We start from the raw sequence: 25330 nt of genomic DNA on the forward strand, positions 1-25330 counted from the left end.
TTTGGACAAAGTGGGGTAGATCAGAAGGTGGGTGATAGCGACAGGACAGACTGTTCTCCATCACTCTCCATTTATATTTCCGTCAAAGTCCATTGCTGACTCAATATTATCCGTTTCGGACTACCCACTCTCACCAGAATTTGTTTTATACGATCTCACATAGACAAAATTTGCTCCAGTGGATTCACCAGAGTGATGAAACATACCGAAGAACCTCCAACAAACCCTGAAATGACGAACCAGCCACTGGCGTGTAATTCCAGCACGAAGCCTTTAGATGTCGCTGGTGAGATGCCTGCATTGCTGGACCAGTCCCGCATTGAGAGATTTGAAACTCGCTGAAGGGTCAGCTGGAAATGCAGGGCCTGAATCTAAATATTCCCTCCTGCCCTTTGCGTAATTCCAACAAACGCTACTGACGCCAGCAGGTTTTCTGGTATCAATATCGCAGAGGCGCAATTCTACCTCATAGAACAAGCTTCGTGCCCACCCTATTGGAAGCAAATAATGTTGAAAAATTGGCACAGCACGATCAAATGTCCAGTGGCAGGATGTTCACCTCATCGGGCAGCAGCGGTCACGAATCTGACTGCCACCCGTGATCAGGCCACGACCAGTTAACAGCCAGCCCAGCGAGAGTCACCCGCTGCAGGCGCTCAGCCCTGCCGACTGAGGGCAGGAGGAGTGCGTAGGTTTGAGCCTACACGCGGGGAGCGCGCACTGAAAGCTCCCTGAAGGCTCAGAGCTGCCTCAGCGAGCTGCAGATCTTTAAAAACATAAATAAAGAATTGAAAAATGTTAAAAGCATACCCCCTCCTGTGACTCTGTCACACGAGCAGGGACATGCTACGAATGAGATTTCATCTTATTTTCAATTCCTCTTCCCGCCCGTGGATGAGGCTTCATAAAAAATCCAAAGGCCACTTGGCCTTTTCAACTGAGCGGCTGGACGGGCAGTGAAGAAAATTTATTTAATTGATTAAGGGCGTTAATAAGCCTCTTCGTTGTCGGCGGGTGCTACCACCTCTCGCACGTACCCGCCAGGCAAAATATCACGGGAGTGCGCAATGACACTGGGACACTCGCCTGACCTCATCACGCCCACCCAACGAGAGAAACATTCTGCCACAGGTCAAAGAGTCTGCAACCAATCCCATATTTGAAAACGTCACACAGGAGATTTGTAGCTGAATCGATGGGCTTGTACTGCTTCTCTGAACGCTTGGTTCCAGAATAAAAAGCCAATTTGTTGTTACAACAAAATGACCTCAAACATGTTCTTTTTTCGTGAGAGAAGTCAGATTTAATCCCTGAACTGAAGAAGCCAACAGCCAGCTGATCTTTCTTCATATCTACAACATCCATCACAATCTAAGTCCCACATCTTTACAGAGGTAGGTAGTTAGTCCACTGAAACAGTCCTTTCAGCCCACTGGTCTGTACCTGTGTTGGTGATCCAGAGATCCTCCACCAGTTTTCATCTAATTCTATCAACAGAACCCTCTATTCCTTTCACCCTCATGTACTTATCTAGTTTTCCCTTAAATACATCTAGCTACTCACCTCAACCATTCTAACCACTCTCTTGGTAAAGAAGTTTCTTCTGACTTCCCGATTGGGTTTATCAGTGACTATCATACATTTATAGTCTTTAGTTTTAGACTCCTCAACAGACAGAAACATCTTATCTACAGCTACAAACATCTTATCTACATCTACCCTATCAAACGCTTTCATAATCTTAAAACTTGTCATGTCACCCTCAGTCTTCTCTTTTCTGGAAGAATTAGCCTCAGCCTGTTCAGGCTTTCTGATAGGTATACACTCTCAGTTGTTATCATACTTGTAATTTTTTTTTGCACCTTACCTACAATCTGTGTGGTTTTTATGAAATGGAGACCAGGACAATGCTCAGTGCTCCAAGTGTGGCCAATTAAATATTCAGTATAGGTTTAACATCACCCATTGATACCCAGGTTCCACGTTGAGTTATTCTGATCTTGGGTGATTCAGAACTCTGGATTATTTAGTTCTGCAATGCTGCCAGTCCCTCGCTGCTATAGCATCATTTTCTACTTTACCAGTTCACACATGATAACAGAGCTTTGTGTCCTCTGGGATACATCACTGCTAATGCGGTTGCCTCTTGGAGATATGAAATTAACCGCTGAATTGTAACAAACACACTTCATATGTCATTACATCACCACCTGGCCAATCAGGGGAGTGGCGGGAGGTTGGAGCTAATGTCACATTGTGGTTCCCTAGGATCAGTGGTGTTTATAATGGGTGGGAGAAGCCATATCCCTCTGCAGGAGAGCACATTGAGGGGTTTTCTTGACTTTAGCCTGAATGATGTATTGATGGTTGTTTGTTAGACTGTTCAGTGTTACATCGTTGGCTACCCTGTTAAGCAAAGTTTACCGTATCCATCAGTGTCTGCAAACAGACTGATCACCAGATGTCTGTTTATCTTTAATGTGCGCCGTTGGTTGATGGTGCTTTCAATATCGAGATTTGTTCCAGGGTCAATCAGTTCAGTCCCGAACATTTGTTATGGAAGGTAAGGGACATAACAGATAACTCATAGTCCGTGTGATTTACTGGACATGTTGTGGTGGGGTTGGAGAGTATTTTATCCTTTATTGATCCTGGGTATTTCCAGTTTTTTTGCCTCTCCACAGGGGAATGTGCGACTGTGGGTAGGATGAGGCCCAGGAGGGGTTTGGTGGTGGGAGGGTGAGAAATATCAAGCCATGATGTTCCAGCAAGCAAACATGTGAGGCAGGCTTGTCTTACCTGCTCATCATTTTCTTATGTTCATCTCTATAGTTCATCTCGGTGCCACTGGATGGCTCACTCCTTCAGACAGTTATGGAATCTCCATGACTTTCAATAGATGTCACTGAACTTGCTGCAGTTTAGGTGTGAGCATTCCCTCATCTTTATTATACACGGTTAAAATTATTCATTAAAAATATATTCCAAACTTAAACGTTTCCATGTTACAATCACAGGAAGATCAAAAATTAAATCAGTAGACCATGTCAAGAGATAGCTAGCTCTCCGCAGCACTGGAGTTTTGGCTGATTATTTTTGTATTTACTGTCTTGTAGCTTCTGAACAGTTTAAGTACAAAGTTTCACACACACCTCATCTCATTATGCTATTAAGTATCAAAAGATAAATCTAACAATATATGTGATCAATTTGATGTGAATTCACAAAGTGTAGATTGAACCCACTCTAAAGCTGGGAAATGTAGTCAATGAACTCTGCAGATTAAGTGTACACTGTGGCTAAGGATTGACTCACATTCATGACTGATAAAGCACGGGGAACAATTGTACATCAAGCCAGTGGGATGTATATCACTGGTTCTGTGTGAAAGACCTGGCCAACAGAAGTCAAGCCAACCAGATTGTGGGACCACGAATAGTTCATGTGCCTAACTCCAACTCAATGGGTATTAACCATATAAACCAGTACTTAATGAAGCTGGGTGAGTGTTGTTAGTGATGAAGGAGCTGGTATCTGAGGGTGGGGCAGGCTGTGTGTTAGTGATAGAGGAGCTGGTATCTGAGGGTGGGACAGGCTGTGTGTTAGTGATAGAGGAGCTGGTATCTGAGGGTGGGACAGATTGTGTGTGAGTGATGGAGGAGCTGGTATCTAAAGGTGGGACAGATTGTGTGTTAGTGATAGAGGAGCTGGTATCTAAAGGTGGGACAGATTGTGTGTTAGTGATAGAGGAGCTGGTATCTAAAGGTGGGACAGATTGTGTGTTAGTGATAGAGGAGCTGGTATCTAAAGGTGGGACAGATTGTGTGTGAGTGATGGAGGAGCTGGTATGTGAGGGTGGGACAGGCTGGGTGTTAGTGATGGTGGAGGTGATACAACTTTCAGGTGAGCAGCAATCTGAAAATATTGCCTCTCCTGCTGTCCTTACTCCCATTAAGTTTAACATTTTAAAATATGATCAGAGTGTGAGGTCACATTTGGAAATGTGTGGTCACATCAGGTTACGAATTCTTTATAGTTTGGAAACTAACAAATCTCTTGAGCAACTGGCAAGAAGGTACTTAAAGGATTTCAAGACTTTCTCATTTAAAACAAGATTTAATAGTTTTTGCACAGACAATATTAAAAGCAGGAAATGAATAAATCTGTAACAGGTATGAACACTGCAAATTGCTGCATTCTCCAAAATAATTTCCCCACTCTCTCCAGACAGATTGTGTAAGTATGGTTTTAGTTCATTTTTCCGGCGTCCATTAATACTAAACATCAAACAGTTGGTGAGTGTGGCCAACAAACAGCCTTTCAAAGGAATCGAAGAACCAAAATGTGTGGATGAAGTTCAGTAAAAAGCAAGTAGGAGCATGACTAATAGGAAACTGTAGCTATCGCTCACCAGCAACCCTAACCAATTTAATCTGGCTTCCGCCAGCAATCACAACTGATTTAACCCGACTGATTTCACCAGTCCTGGCCAATTTAACCTGGCATCACCAGCAGCCCTGACCAATTTAACCTGGCATCACCAGCAGCCCTGACCAATTTAACCTGACATCACCAGCAGTCTTGACCAATTTAATCTGATTCTCATCACTAATCCTGACCTATTTAATCTGACTCTCCTCGCCAACCTCATCTAACGTAATCCGACTACAATCTTTAATGAAATTGACTTTCACTGTTGCAAATTCCATTACAACTTCATTGAGCGTCTGAAGATTTTATTCATCTCAATTCCTATCTTTTTTTTTAAAAAAACTATCATTTATAACTTCATCATCCATCAGATTGGAAGATAGCGAATGTGACTCCTCTATTCAAGGAAGAAGGGGGGCAGAATGCGGGAAACTACAGGCCACTTAGCTTAACATCTGTCTTGGGAAATTGCTGGAATCTATTATTAAGGAGGTTAAAGCAGGGCAGTTAGAAAATCGCAATGGAATCAGGCAGAGTCAACACTGTTTTGTGAAAGGGAAATCACGTTGGCCTATTTATTGGAATTCTTTAAGGAAGTAACCAGCAACGTGGATAAAAGGGAACCTGTGGATGTGCTGTACTTAGATTTCCAGAAGACATTTGACAAGATGCCACATCAAAGGTTACTATGCAAAATAAGAGATCATGGTGTATGGGGTAACATATTCACATGGATGGAGGATTGAATAGCAAACAGGAAACAGCGTAGATATAAATGAGCTATTTACAGGTTGGCAAGATGTGACAAGTGGCATGCCACAGGGATTAGTACTAGGGCATCAACTATTTACAATTTACATCAATGATTTGGATGTACGGTTGCTAAATTTGCTGATGACACAAAGATAGATAGGAAAGTAAGTTGTGAAGAGGGCATAAGGAGTCTGCAAAGGCACATAGATAGATTAAGTGAGTGGGCAAAAATTTGGCAGATGGAGTATAATGTGGGAAAATGTGAACTTGTCCACTTTGGCAGGAAGAATAGAAAAGCAGCATATTATTTAAATGGAGAGTTAATGCAGAACTCTGAGGTACAGAGGGATCTGGGTGTCCTGGTACACGAATCAAGGAAAAGTTAGTATGCAGGTATAGCAAGTGATTAGGAAGGCAAATGGAATATTGGCATTTATTGCAAGGGGAATACAATCTTAAAGTAGGGGTGTTTTGCTACAGTTGGTGAGACCACATGTAGAGTACTGTGTACAGTTTTGGTCTCCTTATTTAAGAATGAGTATAAATGCCTTAGAATCAGTTCAAGAGAAGACTCACCTGACTGATACCTGGGACGGCGAGGGGGCGGTTATCTTATGAGGACAGGTTGGGCCTGTATCCTCTGGAGTTTAGAAGAATGAGAGGTGATCTTATTGAAACGTATAGGATCCTGAGGGAATATCACAGGGTAGATGCTGAAAGGATGTTTCCCCTTGTGGAAGAGACCGGAACTAGGGGACACAGTTTAAAAATTAGGGGTCTCCCATTTAAGACAAGGATGAGGAGAAATTGTTTCTCTCAGAGGGTCGTGAATCTCTTTATAGTTTGGAGACTAAAAATCTCTTCCCCAGAGAGCTGTGGAGGCAGAGTCACTGAATATTTTTAAGGCAGGGGTAGATAGATTCTTGACTAACAACAGAATCAAAAGTTATCGGGGGTAGGCATTTGGGCCACAATTGGATCAGCCATGATCTTGTTGAATGACAGAGCTTAAAGGGCCAAATGGACTCCTCTGGCTCCCAATTCATATGTTCGTTTCTCCTCAACTTTATCTATAAGGTTCATATTGTCCAGTTGTAGCTTCCTTCATTGAAGTACGCAAACTGCCATTGAAAGTCAGTCTGAGTTGGGTCATAGAACCATAGATCATATGTCAGGAAGGCTGGAGCGCAGCAAAATCAGCTGCGAGCCCACCGACCTATCAAAAGCCAATTGAGGCCATTGACAGGATCAATTAAGCAATTAAAGGACCTGACCATCCAACCTTAAGGCCATTATGTCCGTCATACCAGTGCCAGCTCTTTGAAAGAGCTTTCCAATTTAGTCCCATGTCCACATTTTCCCCATAATCCTGCCAATTGGTCCTCTTAAAGTATTTGCTCAATTGCCTTTCGAAGGTTCCCATGGAATCTGTCTCCACCACCCTTTCAGGCAGTGCATTCCAGATCAGAACATCTCTCTGTGGGAAGAAATTTCACCTCACTTCCACTCCAGTTCTTTGGCCAATTATTTTAAATCTCTGACCTCTGGTTAAAGACCCACTTGCCAAAAGGAAATCTGTTTCTCTTTACTTGTTTTACCAATAATCCCCTCATGATTTTGAAAGCCTCCCCCTTAACCTTCTCCACCCCCAGGAGAACAATCCTCATCTTCTCCATGAAGACCCTCATCCCTGGTATCACCCTGGTAAACCCTCTGCGCTGTTTCTCCAAGGTTCTAGGATCCTTTTTAAAGTGTGGTGCTCAGAATTGAACACAACTCTCCAGCTGAGGCCAAACCAATGATTTATAAAGGTTTGGCATGACTTGTCTGTTTCTGTCTTCAATGCCTCTACTTACACAGCCAAGTATCCCGTACACTTTTTTAGCTGCCTTATCAATTTGAATCAAGTCATCGGGTCTCATCTGCTGCCGTGTGGTAGAAGTTTGCCTGTCACAAAGATTTTGCGATAAATTTTCATGGGTCTGTCCGACAGGACCTCGCTGCTTGTTACAGCCTCCAGTTATACTAAGATAAACATTTAAGAAATGTGCAAGTAGCATTATTATAGGCGGGTTCTCATTGGCTGCTTTCCTTTAGTCAACGTTCATGAGTTGGAGCAGAAACATCAGAAGTAGAAAGGTGCCAAGCCGCTGTTTTGATCTGGTTTGTTACCTGCTGCGGTAATTAAAGCTTCACACACTAGAAGAGCTAAATGTACCTTAAAAGCAGGCAATAAACGCACTTCAAATGGCTGCATGAAAACTGTTAATGGGATATAAATGCTCTGAATTTCCTCAATCAGGTTCTATGACAATTTCTAACAATCCCTCCAATTCCCCTGTTCTAGGAATGGAACTGTGCAATCATTGAGTTCCAAGACCTTCCTATAGTCTGCCTTCAGCATGTTGCTACAAGTAGCTCCATACAGCTAAAAGAATGAATTAAGTTTTAACATTGCTGGAGCCTGACTGTGTACACACTGAGCGAGCTGTCTAAGGCATCCCTTCCCACTTGACATCTCACCCTTACACAACTGCTTTGCAAAGCCGATGTTTAATAAAATGAAGCATCTATATATTAGACTGACCAAGGTCCCCTTAAACTAATACCAGGATACCTCCACAGACCACAGGCAAAGCAAACAGGATGAGGCTGGTTCACCCCATTGGAATTAATTCACCTCGATCACCCCATTCAACCTTTGGGGTTCATTCACTTCGTGAACCCTGTGGAATTGATTCACTCTGAGACTCATTCACCCTATTCACTCTGTTGGATTCTTCCTATTTAATAATTCTTCCTGAAGAGTCAGAGTCACTAAACATCATCCTCTTAGATACCCTAAATCAAGACAAAATGAAACAATCGGCTGTACAAACCCTTTACTCATTAGCCAAGCCCTTGACTTTGAATCTACAATTAATATATTAAAGCCACAATACTTTTGTAAAATTGCCAATCTAAGCAGAATTTTTGAAGCAACCAAGAGAAGATTAAGGGTGAATGCCTATGATGGAAGATGTTGGTGAGTGTTAGTCACAGAGAAGGTCTTAAATAAGTTGCGTTCTGTGCACAGCCTTCCATTAGAAGATCACAGTTTGGCGTATTGTAACATACGGTATCGGAAACAGTATGAGTTTCAACCACAATTTCTAGCCCAGGGAGGCTCCAGTCAGTAGTGTTTAATGCCAAACTGTACTCCAGTCATCTTTGCCTCTGCACCGGAACTCAGGAACGCTGTTAATTTGCCGGAAGGGTCCATGTGAGGGAGATCTGTACAACGCAAAGTCTTTGTCCATTCAGGAACTGGTGCTGGCAATGAGTTTTCGCCCTCGCGCCCTTGCACCATGCTGTTTCTGGCCTTCAGTTAAATGCTGGTTGATTTATCGGTCAGAGTTTCAGTTTTCATCTGTTTTTTCCCCTTAGACACAGTCACAGAACCTTCCCCTTCAAAAATTTTCTCCTCAGAAGTGTGCTCCTCATGGTAGATGGTTGTGAACCCTATTTTGGGCATTTGGAACTTAAAGTGCCGTGCTGCAGACTCCTCATCCTCCAGCTGCAGTTCCGAGATGGTGTTGTTTTGATACTCTGTGGAGCTGAGTTCCAGCACCCCTTTAGACTTGGAGCCAAGAGAGAATTTTGGGAGTTTGAATTTAGCTGACTTGTCTTTGACTTCCGACTCTTCTTGTTCTTCACCTTGGCTGTCTGCAGCGCCCTTGTGTTTGGGCTCTTTACCCGAGTCAGACTGAGCTGAGGCAGCACCGTGAACAGAATACATTCCTTTGAATTTACCTGAAGTAAATCCCACTTTAGTTTTTGACTTGCTCATCTTGGTGTGCCCCGCATCCCCTCCCGACTCCAGCAGCGCCAGCTCAGTCCTGGCAGTCGATGTCACCAGATTGGACGCCTCTGGATCTTCATCCGATTGTGCTCTTTCGTGGCTTCGCTTTTTGAAACCTGAAAAGGTTATTTTGGACCCCTTGATTTTTGCCCCTCTCACATCCCCTCCGTTAACTTTGGGGGATGAAGTCCTGAAAGACTGGTCAGGACTGGACTGGGGTCCAGCATCATCCTTCGACAGCAACATCTCTGTTTTGACCAGTTGGAGACTTTGCTCGTTGTCACCGTCTTTGTCCTTCTGATAGGGTGAGGAGAATTCCACTTTGGGGAGTTTGATTTTACCAATCATTCCTTGGCTCCCAGCCATCTCACTCTCCCCATTAACATGAAGCCCCGACGCATCACCCGGCCCACTTAAGGTGACGTCAACTGCGGGGATTTTAACGGGCGTGAAACTAACCTTTGGCAACTTCAATTTCATTTTGGATTTTCCATCCAAGCTATCGGTGTCATCACTTTCCTCAGCCCTTGCCACCTTTCTTCTTGATGCATCTGCCTCTAAACCCCCATTAAACTCTGTGGTTTTATTTTTCGACCAAGAGATTCCAAAGCCGGGCATCTTCACCCTGGACGTTTTCAGTTTGGCCTCTGAACTATCGACCTCGGGTGGAGTCCCTACACCAACGCCCCCCTTTGCAGCTAGAGATTTGCCGTGCCCTTTGTCCTTGGGCGACGATGTCTTCGCAAAGCTAAATAGCTGCTTTTTGGTCTTGTCAGTCTTTAGTTTCGCCTCAGATCCTGTCAGTTCTGCATCTGGAAAGTCAACATCAGCCTTGAGCGACGTATAACCGATATCTCTGCCCTTTGCCGTGCCTTCACCTTTGCCAACACCAGTGGTCAACCTCACCTCCTCTTGCTGTGTGACTTTTGGCAGCTCCACACCAAACTTTGACATTTTCCCTTTGAGTTTGCTCAGCTTGCCTTCTGAAACATCCAGCTCTGCTCCTGTCGCATCGATTTCAACTCGCGGACCTTTGATGCTTATTTGTGGACCTTTAATGTCTATTTTAGTTTTTGACACAGAGCTGCCCGCAGTAGCCCCCGTGCTGCTTCGATCTCCAGACAGCTCCTTGGATTCAGATGAGCCAAACGAGGGAAGCTCGATCCTGGGCATCTTCAATTGAATAACATCAGCATCAGCCTCCCGAAGACCCCCTCTGCCCTCCAGTGGACGCAGGCCAATTTCAGTGCCACTTCCTTCCACCCCAACTGATGAATCTCCGATCTTGGGTGTTGAAATTTCAATGGTGGGCATTTTAAAGAACCCTGTTGCGGACATTTCTTCTGAACTCATGCCATCTTGGCCAACCTGTCGAGCATCTACACCTGCTTTGATGTCAGCTTTTCCTCCTCCGAATGAGTCATCTTTGCATAAATCAATCTCAACTTTGGGCATCTTCGCCTTCAGCATCTGAAACTTGCCATCCACGTCCACCTCTGGACCCTCAGTGTCTGCTGCAACCTTCGATCTTCGGATGCCCGTTTCTGGCGTCCTCACCTTCATTTCCACCGTTGCGTCGCCATCCTTCCCGGAGATGTTGAAATCAGGCATCGTAAATTTGGGCATTTTAAACCGGGATTCAGAACTGTCTGAGCTTACTACGCCCGGGGCCTGGGTTTCGCCTTTTACCTGTACTCCTGCTTTCCCTTTCACTTCAGCTTTGGCTTCATGGTCAATGGAGGCAACCTTACCTTTTGGTGAGCCCGTGTCGAAATCAATGTCCACTTTTGGGGTGGGGATGGTGACTGATGGCATCTTGATCTTGAACTTTTCTGACCTTCTGCCACCATCTGCATCAAGGTCCCCCTCGACCTGCCCAGAAACTCCCAAGCTGGTCTCCCTTTCACACTTTCGACCCTTCCCTAGCGAAATGCCAAGCATGGACATTTTGGATTTGGATGCTTTGACCTTTCCATCAGAGCCCTCCAACTCCAAATCGGCTTCCAGCTCGGAGGACTTCGGCGAAATCCCAAATTTTGGTAGTTTCAGTTTCAATTTGCCCCCCTCTGTTTCCACGTCAGATTTAGCCGCCTCTTTAACTTCAGTCGCGTCACCTTCAGCCTTGACTTTTGACGTGCTGATTTGAAACTTGGGCATTTTGATCTTCCCCCCTTTGATTTTGCCCTCCGGGCTTTCTATTTCTACCCCTCCCTCCAGCTGAGGGGCTTTAATTTCTACTTTTGCTTTTGGTTTAGATTTGTCTGTTGGGCGACCAGCATCCAGATCCGCGTCCTCTGTCTCTGCCGTGGAGATGCCAAAACCAGGCAATGACACCTGTGGCATCTTTATTTTGAATTCACCTCCTGCAGTTTGTGAGTCAATTTTGGGGTCTGTTGTCTCGCGAGCCATCTTTTTGTCTTTGGACAAGGTGACATCAAGATTGATATCTGGGGCCATCATTTTTGGTGGTGAGAACTTTGGCAGAGTAACTCCAGGCATTCTAAATTTTCCTTCTGTATCAGGTCCCTCAGCCTCAAGTAGTGAGGCATCCATATCAATGTCGACTTCGGACTGCTTAACTTTGGGTAGAGAAATGTCAACTTTAGGCATTTTTGCTTTGAACATCATCCCTTTGCCTTCAGCATCCTCCACATGATAATCCACAGGTGCCGAAACATCAGCACCAGTATCTTTCTGTTTTGACCCAGACAAACCAAACTTGGGCATCCCAAACTTGGGCATCTTCAGCTTGAAATCCACGTCTTCAGGCTCAGAGCTCAGTAAAGTAGCCTCGCCTTCAGCCCTTCGTATGGAAGCGTCGACCTTGGGAACAGAGAAACTGAGGTCCACATCTGGAGCCTTCACTTTGGGCACCGAAATGTCAATCGATGGCATTTTCACCGAAGGAAGCTTCTGTTTCTCTTCCGAGCTGGGCACTCCTATTTGACCTTTCACTTTCGGAATCTTCAAATCTCCCCCAAAGGTTTTCAGGGCGGCTTCTGAGACATCAACTTCTGGCCTTGGCAACAGGCCCTCAGTGTCCACCTGCTTTACCTGAGGCACCGAAATTTCAAGTGATGGCATCTGTATGTTTGGCATTTTCAACTTGCTGCCAGAGCCTTCTAGTTCAGTATCTAAAGTGTCAGATTTGGTTTTGGTACCTACTTCTAGATCTGCTTCTACTTTTGGTCCTAATATACCAATGGAGGGCATTGTAAAAGAAGGCATCTTCAGTTTGATGTCAGGTCCTTCACTGGTCAGATCGTGAGCCTTGGTGCTGATGTCCATCTTTGGTGTTTTCACACTGGTACCAGGGCCCTTCACCTCTATTTTGTCCTTTGATAAACTGGTATCTGAAGGAAGACTCGCTTCAGCTTCTAGAGATTTGCTTTTAAATGCTGAAATCCCAAATTTGGAAGTTTTCATAAAGGTTGTTTTTACTTTTCCCTCTGGACTCCCGGTTTCAAGCTCTGGTCCTTTAACTTCAATCTTACCTTTCGAAACGTGTTTATCTACATCAGGGGCTCTTGCGCCAGGAACGGAGATGTCGAAACCCTCTTCATATTTCTTGGAAGTTCCAAATGTTGGCATTTTGAACTTGGGCATCTTAAGTTTGCCTTCTTTGCCTTTTAGTTTTATGTCATCAACATCTGCATCGACAGATGGTCCTTTGATATCGATGTCAAGGGCTTTCCCTTTAACTTTTCCCTTTGCTGCTGGAGAGGGCACCTTTCCTTCAACTTTTGGCATGCTGCCATCTGCCTCCATGTCCACTTTACTCTTAGAACCAAATTTTGGCAGTGACAGTTTGGGCATTTTCACTTTGGCATCGGGCCCTTCAACGCTAGCCCCTGTTGGATGGCTACCTCTATCAGTCTTGGAATCGCCTTCAGCAGCGGAAGTCGATTTAACTGAAGGAAGGCTGAGATCAATATCTAAGACCTCAGTCTGAAGGGCTGCAATATCAATTGTTGGCATTTTCATTGAAGGCAGTTTCAGTTTCACCTTTGAACTTTCAACCTCTTCCACGTCGGCCTTTCCCTTTGAGACTTTTGCGTCTCGTTTACCAGTTTTGATGTCAGCCTCAATCGTTGGGCCGGACACATCAACATCACCCGGTTTCAGCTTAGGAAGGGCGACTTCAAATTTGGGCATTTTAAGCTGTGGACTTCTTCCTTTACCATCTGGGCCTTCAACTTCCAACCCTTCTCCTGTTTTCACATCAACGTCTGCTCCAGCCTCTCTACCCTTAATTGAAATATCAAACTTTGGAAGTGACACCTTTGGCATTTGAAACATGGCATCAGGACCTGTCAGGGTTATTCCAGGCATTTGGCTCTCTCCACTAATCTTTGGCGATTTAACACTGGCATGAGGAACCTTGCCATCCCCTCCAGCAGCAATGCCGGCAACTTCTGCTTTTTCTTTTGGAAGGCAGACATCAATATCCACCTCCGGTATTTTTACCTCGGGCGCTGAAATATCAATTGTTGGCATTTTAACTGATGGCAGCTTTCCCTTAATATCAACTCCAGGGCGGTGTACTTCCTCCGCCACTTCTTTTCCACTGGCTGATATACCAAACGTCGGCAGTGACACTTTTGGCATTTTCAACTGCAAGTCAAGTGTCTCTGGACTCAGTTCGGATGGTTGACTGCCAATCTTTGGCACTCCAATGCTGGCTTTCGGAGCCTTGAAGCCACCTTCGACACCTGGCACTGAGACATCTGCCTTACCGGTCGGAAGGTGAACATTTATCTCAGGTGCTGAAATGCCAATTGTTGGCATTTTGACCGAAGGCAGTTTTCCCATAATACCAAGGCCAGGGCCACTTACGTCGGCTTCAGCACGAAGATCTGTCTCGGCTTCCGCATGTTTCATTTTAGGTAGAGACACTTCAAATTTGGGTATCTTCATTCCTTTGAACTTGCCATCTTCACCATCTACCTCCAGTTTTGCATCTACCTTTGCCTCAGCCCCTTTATCACTGGCTGAGATATCAAATTTTGGCAGTGACACTTTTGGCATTTTCAACTTCAGATCGAATCCCTCGGAGCTCACTTCAGGCGCACCAATGCTGACTTTCGAAGTTTTCAGGTCAGCTGCAACCCCCTGAACATCTGGAATTGTTACCTTGGGCACTGCAATATCAATGCTTGGCATTTTCATCGAGGGGAGTTTAATTTTTGCCTCAGGTTCTTCCATCTGGGAGCCCTTGATATCCATTTTGACTTTGGAGACCTGCACCTCGGACACAGGAGCTTTTACCCGGGCTTCAGTTGTTGGTGGGGATCCATCAACCTCAGCCTCTCCTAGTTTCATTTTGGGCAGAGAGACTTCGAATTTTGGCATCTTCAACATGGGGCCTTTCATATCTGGGCCTTCGGCTTCCACTTCTGCATCCACCTGGCCTTCTTTGCTCTTGGTAGAGATGCTAAATTCTGGGAGTGATACTTTTGGCATCTTCAATTTGGCCTCAGGTCCTTCAATACTGATCCTGGATTTTTGGATTTCACCCTCAACCTTTGCAGCTCTAAGGTCAGGGCTCTTACCATCAAGCCCTGCTGCTGCAATGTCAGCCTTACCCTTAGGTAGACTGATATCAAAATCTGGCACCTTGACCTTGGGGGCTGAAATGTCAATTGTTGTGATTTTCTGTGCAAGTTCTTTAACTTTTCCTTCCAAGCCTTCCGCTTTATAACTACCGACAACAATTTCTACACCTCGTGCTGCAGTTGCTGTGGTATCTACTTCTTCTGTTTGTTTCATTTTTGGTACAGAAATGTCAATGCTGGGCATTGATATTTGGGGCATCTTCAGCTTGCCCTCTGGGCCTATCACCTCACCTTCTGCTTCTCTACTTTCTAATTTGACTTTTGGGCCTGTTGTATCTACTGATTCGCCATCTCTTAGTCCAAATGAGGGCACTTTCAGCTTCAAGCCAGGTCCTTTAGCCTTCACGTCGCCTTCAACTGATGGGCCTTTGACATCGGGTTCAGTTTTTGATAAACCGATATCTAATTCAACCTTAGGAGTTTTCGCTGGGAGCCCAAGAATCAATTTGCCTTCAGGTGCTTCTCCTACAGCAGATACTTCTGCTCCATCAGAAACCTTGAGTTCAGTTTTAGCTTTTGAAATGGGGACATCTACTTTCCCTTTTTTAGTTTTGGACAACAAATCAACTTTAGGCACCTTAGCTTCAGTTTTCAATTCAACCCCAGTTCCTTCGAGCTCTTTCGTCGTGACCTGTGGCGTCTTCACTGAGACGCTGCCTTTTTGCTCGGGTGCTCTCGGGCTGATGTCGACCTTGGCCTTTCCCGACTCTCTTGCCCGGAGTCCCGGGAACTTGAGCTTTTTCTTCTTGTCTTTAACGTGTCCCTCTCCCAAAGAAAGTTCAGCTTCGACCTCTGGATGTGTGACCCCGGTGTCACCTTTCAAAGCAGCCGCATCCTTGGGGGAAGTGATGGTCAGCTTCTTAAACGTGGAGAATTTAGGGAATGCAAACTCCACATCTACCGGCACATCCAGTTCCACATCTGCCTCTTCCTTGCTGAGGATCTTCCCTTTCATTAGCTTCTTCGTTTTTTTGACGGGTGAGATGCTCTTGACACTCTAAACAAAAGACACGGACATTAGTCTTCAGGAAGAAACAGGGAACTCTCATTAACTATAGCATTCAGCTTGTCAATTCAAAGTCACTTCCTCCATTTTTGCTGTTCCTGAATAACGTCCAATGTGGTCTACACTCACCAAATTCTTTCCTGGAATAAGGGATTTGATACAAGAACCTTGGATCAGGAGGGGGCCATTCAGCCCCCAGAACTTACCAAGGAGCTGACTAGCTCACTCCTGTTCCTACCTGCATCTGTCACTATAGTCAACCTTCAAAAGTAAATTAATAAATCTATGCTGACTGTCTTTGATTCGCACAATGCATCTCAGTTTTTACTAATTTAGAGTTTATAGATTTTAAAGGTTTTGCCCATAACTAACATTGGACGGACTGGAACGTAGCTACCTATTTTAACCTTATAGCTTCAGGGTCTGTGGAATTCTCTTCCCCAGAAAGCAGTGGAGGCAGTGTCATTGAATATTTTAAAGGCTGAGTTAGATGGATTCTCGATTAACAAGAGAGTCAGAGTTGAGGCCACAATCAGATCAGCCATGATCCTAACAAATGGCGGAGCAGATTCGAGGCGCTGAATATCCTACTCCTGCTCCTAATTCATATGTTCATATGTATCATCCAATTAGATCATTGCTGATCCATATCTTAAACTCCATTTTCCATACCTGGGTTCGATAAGCCTTACTAGCCTTATCCAACAAAACTTCGAAAAGGATTAACATACAGTCGCCAACCAATCAGCACTCTCTTCTCATCCAGTATAAATTGTTGTGCCCTTTACTGCTGGTTTGTCTTGCTTAGCTGTCCTGATGAGTGCAAGATGACAAGCCTTGATAGCATGTCTCTTCTTTCAGCAATACTTAAGGTTTATCTTACAGATCCCGCGCCCCCCACCCCCCCCCCACCCCCGCCCCACCCTCGTTGTGTGTTAAATGTGAAAGGATCTGCACTGTCAGCGTGCCTCAAAACCACAGTGCCAAAAGCAAAGGTTGCTCACAAAGTATAGGCTTTGGATTGTTTATCAGATGGTGGTAGAATCTTCCCAGCCTTGCAGGACTTTTCAAAACATTTCCAAAAACCCTCTGCACAGCATCACACAGTCTTATTTACAATTACATTGCCAATTTTAGGAAAAGGGAGAGTTTAATGAGTCCTGTGACTCATTGCTAGTTATAGACGTAAGAAAGGTTCCATCTTCACTCATCATTTTGTTCCTATTTTTATTTGATTTTCTCTCTCTGTGAGGTGACCATTCTACAAGTGAGCTCCCACAGGAGCAGGGGGCAAGAGGGGGGAGGGTTGCTGAGGGGGATCTGACTGCCCATTTCAGATGAGCCTAATTTTCCGTTTCCATGGTAATGGAGACAAGGTGGTGTACAAATCGGCTGTTGGTTTTGCTACTGCTTTCCAACCGACTGCAAGAGTAAAAAAAAATCACCCATTGGTTTTAGAAAGTTGTCATTTTATAGGGAAGGTTCCTGAATAAGCCAGGGCTTTTTTTCTTGAACATCTTACCAGTTTAGTCTTTTTGGCTTCAGGCCCTTTCAGTTCCAGGTTCCCGGTCTCTGACGAAATGGCCACATCGGCACTGGGCACGGTCCGTTTGAGGCAGAAGGCAACTTTGTACGGCTCCGCACTCTGGAGAATCTTCATCACATCCTCATACTTGGCATTGTCAAAGTAGACCTTGGCACTGAGAAGCTGATCTCCTGCCGAGTCACAGCCACAAGCAACCGTCAGAAAAAGAAATGGGCAAGAGTGCCAGCTGTCATAAGGCATTGGGGAGGAGGGATGATCCCATCCAACAGGGAAAGAACGGGTGGGTAAAGGAGACAGTGGGTAAAGGGAACAGTGGGTAAAGGGAACAGTAGGTAAAGGGAACAGTGGATAAAGGGTACAGTGGGTAAAGGGAACAGTGGGTAAAGGGAACAGTGGGTAAAGGGTACAGTGGGTGAAGGGTAAAGTGGTTAAAGGGTACAGTGGGTAAAAGGAACAGTGGGTAAAGGGAACAGTGGGTAAAGGGTACAGTGGGTAATGGGTGCAGTGGGTAAAGGGTACAGTGGTTAAATGGAACAGTGGGCAAAGGGTACAGCGGATAAAGGTAAAGTGGATAAAGGGTACAGTGGGTAAAGGGTACAGTGGTTAAAGGGAACATTGAGTAAAGAGAACATTGGGAAAGGCAACAGTGGGTAAAGGGAACAGTGGGTAAAAGGAACATTGATAAAGGGGTCATTAGGTAATGCAGAAGGTAAAAGATTCAGAAGACAAAACATACAGAAGGTGAAAGGTGCACTTGAGCAAAGGGGGTTAAAGGGGGAAAGGAAGCATAGGGTAAAGGATAAAATGGGTAAAGGCTGCAAGAGGTTAAAGGTGAATGAAAACAGAGTACTGAACAAACACAGAAACTCCTCAATAAAAGAAGTAAGGAAAACAAAAAATTTAAGATACTGTCAGTGAATGGTACGGACAGCATGGGTACAAATTGTAATGGGAACTCAGTCCTAGAACAGTGTTACAGGAATGGTGAACAATGACCAGATTGTACATGCCAATGTCAGGCCTTTATCACTTGTGAAATATTGAGGTCAGCCTGGTGATGTCTGTCACTAATCCACAATAGATCCTGACATTTCCAGTACCCGATGCCAGAGTATGAAAGGGCAGTGTGTGATCCACTGTCCCAGAGTCTGAAAGGACCCTATGACCCACTGTCCCAGAGTGTGAAAGGACTGTGTGTGACTCACGGTCCCAGAGTGTGAAAGGACTGTGTGTGACTCACTGTCCCAGAGTGTGAAAGGACTGTGTGTGACTCACTGTCCCAGAGTGTGAAAGTACCATATGACCCACTGTCCCAGAGTGTGAAAGTAGTGTGTGACCCACTGTCCCAGAGTGTGAAAGTACAGTGTGTGACCCACTGTCCCAGAGTGTGAAAGGACTGTGTGACCAGCTGTCCCAGAGTGTGAAAGTAGTGTGTGACCCACTGTCCCACAGTGTGAAAGGACTGTGTGACCCACTGTCCCAGAGTTTGAAAGGACTGTGTGTGACCCACTGTCCCAGAGTGTGAAAGGACAGTGTGTGACCCACTGTCCCAGAGTGTGAAAGGACTGTGTGTGACCCACTGTCCCAGAGTGTGAAAGGACGGTGTGTGATCCACTGTCCCACAGTGTGAAAGGACAGTGTGTGACCCACTGTCCCACAGTGTGAAAGGACAGTGTGTGACCCACTGTCCCACAGTGTGATAGGACGGTGTGTGACCCACTGTCCCACAGTGTGAAAGGACAGTGTGTGACCCACTGTCCCAGGCTATGAAAAGACAATGTGTGCCCCAATGTCCAAGAGCGTGAAAGGACCGTGTGTGACTCAATGTCCCAGAGTGTGAAAGGACAGTGTGTGAAATGATAGTGTGTGACCCATTGTCCCAGTGTGAAAGGACGGTGTGTGACCCACTGTCCCACAGTGTGAAAGGACAGTGTGTGACCCACTGTCCCACAGTGTGAAAGGACAGTGTGTGACCCACTGTCCCACAGTGTGAAAGGACGGTGTGTGACCCACTGTCCCACAGTGTGAAAGGACGGTGTGTGACCCACTGTCCCACAGTGTGAAAGGACGGTGTGTGACCCACTGTCCCACAGTGTGAAAGGACAGTGTGTGACCCACTGTCCCACAGTGTGAAAGGACAGTGTGTGACCCACTGTCCCACAGTGTGAAAGGACGGTGTGTGACCCACTGTCCCACAGTGTGAAAGGACGGTGTGTGACCCACTGTCCCACAGTGTGAAAGGACAGTGTGTGACCCACTGTCCCACAGTGTGAAAGGACGGTGTGTGACCCACTGTCCCACAGTGTGAAAGGACAGTGTGTGACCCACTGTCCCAGGCTATGAAAAGACAATGTGTGCCCCAATGTCCAAGAGCGTGAAAGGACCGTGTGTGACTCAATGTCCCAGAGTGTGAAAGAACAGCGTGTGTTCTATTATCCCAAACTGTGAAAGGACAGTGTTTGACCCACTATCCCAGATTGTGAAAGAACAGTTTTTTCGCACTGTCCCGAAGTACGAAAGGACCGAGTTTAACTACCCACTGCCACCCCAAACCCAGTTGCCTAGAGGCAAATTTGCAGTGTTTGTTTGTCATGCTCCTTATTGCAAGACCCTGCCCACCACTGAGTTACTACCAGTGTCAGGCAGACAAGGCCCATAATTGGGCATTAATTGCCCCTTAAGGGCTTCAATGATGGCAGGGCAGGGAGGTTGTCCCTCGGCTTTCCCGCCATGGACTTAATCAGGTTGTAGGTGGGAAGATGGGGTGTCCCCAAGCTCCTGATTAAATGCCCTCACCACCAATCTCGCCAAGACGGAGGGCACTAAATTTCAGCCAGTGTCTTCTGTGCAGGTCTGGGAGTGCCTTCCATGACTGCCCTAAAGCTCAGCTTACCCTCCTTCAGATTCAGTGCTTTTGCAGCCCTTGACTCCTTCAGCACCTCCTTGACAAAGATTCCTTCCTTCCCTCCACCAGCCACGCTAAATCCCGTTGCCCCGGCCTCAGCTGTCGTCTCCACAATTAATTCCACCATCTCGGACATCTTGAGTTCCTGATGAGAGAAAGATGGCACGGGTTAGCTGTGGGTATGTTCGATGCCCCACTCTCGGCGATCTAGGAGCTACTGGGGAGGGGCAAACTAGACAAACCACTAACTAGGCGAACCACTAACCAGATGAACCACCGACTAGATGAACCACTAACTAGAAGAAGCACTGTGTCTTACTTTCCCACAATCTCTTGGAGGGAGGGGTGAACATATTGAACCTTGGAAGATCTCATGAAGCTGATCAACAGGCCATTGGCTCTGAACAGTGAAAGAGTTCAAATAACTAGGGGCAAACTGTGATAAGCGAGGGGGTTAAGGGTTGGAGGGGGAGTCAGGAAACACCTATAAACGAAAGGCTAAATGAGTCATGAACATTAAAATAATAGTGTAACAGGGTCAAGCAGGTCTATGGGGACTCCAACAACCTGTGGTGTAGTGGTATTGTCACTGGAACTGGTAATCCAGAGACCAAAGCTCTAAGCATCCAGGTTCAAATCCCACCACGGCATATGGTGGAACTTTAATTCAATTAAAAATCTGGAATTAAAAGGCTAATGTTGACTGTGAAACCACTGTCGATGGTTGTAAAAACCCATCTGGTTCACTAATGTCTTTTAGGGAAGGAAATCTGTCCTTACCTGGTCTGGCCTACATGTGGCTTCAGACCCACAGCAATGTGGTTGACTCTTAAAAATGCCCTCTGAACAAGGGCAATTAGGGATGGGCAATGAAAGCCAGTGATGCCCACATCCTATGAACAAATAAAAACAAACTTCCAGGTCAAACGCCAACTCAAAGTGAAAATACACCACCCTTCCTTCATCATCATTAGGTCAAAACTCCGAACCTAATTATGGAGTACGTTCATCTCACAGGCTACAGCGGTTCCACCTTCTCAAGAGCAACATGCGACGGGCAATATCCTCCTCCTCAGTGATGTCGAAATCCCGAAGAATAAAGTTTAAATTAAGGACATGTGTTTCTGATGAGGTCAGTGTTTAAAGGGTATAATGAGAAGGGCTGGGTAGAGGGTATGGGGATGGTGGGAGTGAGGGAGATGGTGGGGAATGGGAGAGGCAGTAGGAGTAGGAAGATGGTGGGGGTGAGGGAGGTGAAAAGAGGTAGATGGTGGGAGTGAGATGGTGTAGCCAGGGAGATGGTAGCAGTGAGGGAGATGATGGGAGTGAGGGAGATGGTGGGAGTGAGGGAGATGGTGGGAGTGAGGGAGATGGCGCGAGTGAGGGAGATGGCGCGAGTGAGGGAGATGGTGGGAGTGAGGGAGATGGTGGGAGTGAGGGAGATGGCGGGAGTGAGGGAGATGGCGGGAGTGAGGGAGATGGCGGGAGTGAGGGAGTTGGTGGGAGTGAGGGAGATGGCGTGAGTGAGGGAGATGGCGCGAGTGAGGGAGATGGCGGGAGTGAGGGAGATGGTGGGAGTGAGGGAGATGGTGGGAGTGAGGGAGATGGCGGGAGTGAGGGAGATGGCGCGAGTGAGGGAGATGGCGGGAGTGAGGGAGATGGTGGGAGTGAGGGAGATGGTGGGAGTGAGGGAGATGGTGGGAGTGAGGGAGATGGCGGGAGTGAGGGAGATGGCGTGAGTGAGGGAGATGGCGCGAGTGAGGGAGATGGCGGGAGTGAGGGAGATGGTGGGAGTGAGGGAGATGGCGGGAGTGAGGGAGATGGTGGGAGTGAGGGAGATGGCGGGAGTGAGGGAGATGGTGGGAGTGAGGGAGATGGTGGGAGTGAGGGAGGTGGTGGGAGTGAGGGAGATGGCGCGAGTGAGGAAGATGGTGGGGGTGAGGGTGATGGTGGGAGTGAGGGAGATGGTGGGAGTGAGGGAGTTGGTGGGTCTGAGTGAGTTGGTGGGTCTGAGGGAGTTGGTGGGGCTGAGGGAGATGTGGGAGTGAGGGAGATGCTAGGAGTGAAGGTGAAGATGGCAGTGAGGGATATGGGCTAGTATTCTAGTGACCCAGGGCAGTGCTCTGGATACATGGGTTCAAATCAACATGGCCAGATGGTGAAATTTGAATTCAATAAATAAAACCTGATGACGACCACGAAACCATTGCCAATTATCATGGAAACCCATCTGGTTTTCCTTTAAGGAAGGAAAAATGTCATCCTTACCTGGGTCTGGCCTGCATGTGGCTTTAGACACACAGCAATGTGGTTGACTCTTAAAATGCCGTCTGAACCAGGGCACCTAGGGGTGGGCAATAAATGCTGGCCTAGCCAACGATGCCCATATTCCATGAACGAATAAAAAAAATATGGTGGCTATGAGGGATATGGTGGGAGTGAGGAATATAGTGAGTAGTGGTGGTTGCTGAAGCCTCTCTCTGTTCCTAATAAACATATTTTCTAGTGGTGCAGACACTGCTAAACAGATGAAGGCACAGAATCTTCTCACACCTGAGCTGAATGTGGATGCTTTCATTTGTCGGTGTACCAGTAAGGAAGTGGGTGATTTAACCTCCATTGCCTGGGATACCAGGTGCATTTAACATCAGGCGTCTGATACACAAAGTGTAACTTGCAAGAGATGGTACACGCTACATTACCTTGGTTACATCACGCAGGGCTACAGACTCCATGTTGGCTTCAGACTGACACTAAATCGTTGTGATAATCCTCTTTGATTCATAGAAAGTTTTCTACCTCCTTGTGAAGTAGCTCCTTTTGAATCTGCAAATCAGAAAATCTCAGAATTCATCCTTCAGACACTCACAGGTCATCACCAAAGTGACGCTTCTTCTTAGCCTGACAAACACTTAACGGTGAGTGGGTGGAGTTGAGGAAACATAGGCAAAGGAGGAGGCCATTCAGCCCCTCAAGCCCACTCCTCCATTCAATTAGATCATGGCTGATCTGCACCTTAACCCTATTTTCTTCCCGTGGTTTCATATCTCTCCAAAGCCTTGCCTAACAAGGCTTTTAGTTTTAAAGTTTTGGCATTTTCAATTGATCCTCAACAGCTCTTGGTGGGAGAGAGATCCAATTTTACTGCCTTTCATGTGAAGCAGTGCTTGCTGATATCACCCCTGAAGGGCCCAGTTCTAATTTTGTGGGGTATGACAAGAAGATGGCCGGGTAGGTTGAGGAGAAGGTGGGATTGAGGGAGATGAAGAGAAGGTGAGTTGCTGGGTTTGAGGGATATGAGGAAAAAGTGAGTTAGCGGGGTTGAGGGATATGGGGAGAAGGTGGGATTGAGGGATATGGAGAGAAAGTGAGTCGGTGGGGTTGAGGGGTATGAGGAGAAAGGTAGGTAGCGTTCTGATTTTTGGGAGAAGCTGGGTCAGTGGGGTTGAGGAATTTGGGAAAAAGGCGGGTTCATGGTGTTGAGTGACACGGGATGTGGGTGGGTTAGTGGTGTTGAGAGATATAGGGAGAGGGTGGGTTGGTGGCACTGAGATACGGGGAGGGGGGTGTGTTGGTGATGTTGAGTGACTCGGGGAGTTATAAACCCCACTCTGGTGCAGAATAGATCTGGGTCAGGATTTTTACTGCGTCCGGTGGGGGTGGTGGGCGGATGTGGTGGGTGGGTGTGGCAGGTGGGTGTGGCGGGTGGGTGTGGCGGGTAATGTGGTGGGTGTGGTGGGTGCGGCGGGTGGGTGTGGCAGGTGGGTGTGGTGGGTGGGTGTGGCGGGTGGGTGTGGCGGGTGGGTGTGGCGGGTAATGTGGTGGATGTGGTGGGTGTGGCGGGTGGGTGTGGCAGGTGGGTGTGGCAGGTGGGTGTGGTGGGTGTGGTGGGTGTGGCGGGTGGGTGTGGCGGGTGGGTGTGGCAGGTGGGTGTGGTGGGTGTGGCGGGTGGGTGTGGCAGGTGGGTGTGGCGGGTAATGTGGTGGGTGGGTGTGGTGGGTGGGTGGGTGTGGCAGGTGGGTGTGGCAAATGGGTGTGGCGGGTGGGTGTGGCGGGTAATGTGGTGGGTGGGTGTGGTGGGTGTGGTGGGTGGGTGTGGTGGGTGGGTGTGGCGGGTGTGGTGGCTGTGGTGGGTGGGTGTGGTGGGTGGGTGTGGTGGGTGGGCCCGGGGGGTGGGTGTGGTGGGTGTGGTGGGTGTGGTGGGTGTGGCGGGTGGGTGTGGCGGGTGGGTGTGGTGGGTGGGTGGGTGTGGCGGGTGGGTGTGGCGAGTGGGTGTGGCGGGTGGGTGTGGCGGGTGGGTGTGGCGGGTGGGTGTGGTGGGTGGGTGTGGCAGGTGTGGCGGCTGTGGCGAGTGGGTGTGGTGGGTGTGGTGTGGTGGGTGTGGTCGGTGTGTTGGGTGGGTGTGGTGGGTGTGATGGGTGGGTGGGAGTGGCGGGTGGGTGTGGCGGGTGTGGTGGGTGTGGCGGGTGGGTGTGGCGTGTGGGTGTGGCGAGTGGGTGTGGCGGGTGTGGCGAGTGGGTGTGGTGGGTGTGGCGGGTGGGCGTGGCGAGTGGGTGTGCCAGGTGTGGCGGGTGGGTGTGGCGGGTGGGTGTGGCGGGTGTGGTGGGTGTGGCAGGTGGGTGTGGTGGGTGGGTGGGTGTGGCGGGTGGGTGTGGCGAGTGGGTGTGGCGGGTGGGTGTGGTGGGTGTGGCGGGTGGGTGTGGCGAGTGGGTGTGCCAGGTGTGGCGGGTGGGTGTGGCGGGTGGGTGTGGTGGGTGTGGCGGGTGGGCGTGGCGAGTGGGTGTGCCAGGTGTGGCGGGTGGGTGTGGCGGGTGGGTGTGGCGGGTGTGGCGGGTGGGTGTGGCGAGTGGGTGTGGCGGGTGGGTGTGGTGGGTGTGGCGGGTGGGTGTGGCGAGTGGGTGTGCCAGGTGTGGCGGGTGGGTTTGGCGGGTGGGTGTGGCGGGTGTGGCGGGTGGTGTGGTGGGTGTGGTGGGTGGGTGCGGCGGGTGGGTGTGGCGAGTGGGTGTGGCGGGTGTGGTGGGTGTGGCAGGTGGGTGTGGCGAGTGGGTGTGGCGGGTGGGTGTGGCGGGTGTGGCGGGTGGGTGTGGCGAGTGGCTGTGGCGGGTGTGGCGAGTGGGTATGGCGGGTGTGGTGGGTGTGGCGGGTGGGTGTGGCGAGTGGGTGTGGCGGGTGTGGTGGGTGTGGCGGGTGGGTGTGGCGGGCAGGTGTGGTGGGCGGATGTGGTGGGTGTGGC

General features: G+C 47.8%; 1 protein-coding gene across 3 annotated transcripts in view; it reads right to left on the reverse strand.

Moving 5' to 3' along the window:
- Positions 1 to 8051: 8051 nt before the first annotated feature.
- Positions 8052 to 25330, reverse strand: part of LOC121272599 (neuroblast differentiation-associated protein AHNAK-like) — a 98939-nt gene continuing 81660 nt past the window's right edge. For all 3 annotated transcript variants that reach the window (XM_041179255.1, XM_041179256.1, XM_041179257.1), the window contains 4 exons: positions 22800 to 22923; positions 20086 to 20242; positions 17169 to 17362; positions 8052 to 15637 (listed from right to left, as the gene is read on the reverse strand). In XM_041179255.1, the coding sequence (XP_041035189.1) occupies positions 8552 to 15637; positions 17169 to 17362; positions 20086 to 20242; positions 22800 to 22832 (7470 nt within the window). In that variant the 5' untranslated portion in view covers positions 22833 to 22923 and the 3' untranslated portion in view covers positions 8052 to 8551. The remainder of the gene's footprint in view (positions 15638 to 17168; positions 17363 to 20085; positions 20243 to 22799; positions 22924 to 25330) is intronic.

Source organism: Carcharodon carcharias, chromosome 34 (genome assembly GCF_017639515.1).
Source record: "Carcharodon carcharias isolate sCarCar2 chromosome 34, sCarCar2.pri, whole genome shotgun sequence".
In the NCBI taxonomy this organism is placed as follows: Eukaryota; Metazoa; Chordata; class Chondrichthyes; order Lamniformes; family Lamnidae; genus Carcharodon; species Carcharodon carcharias.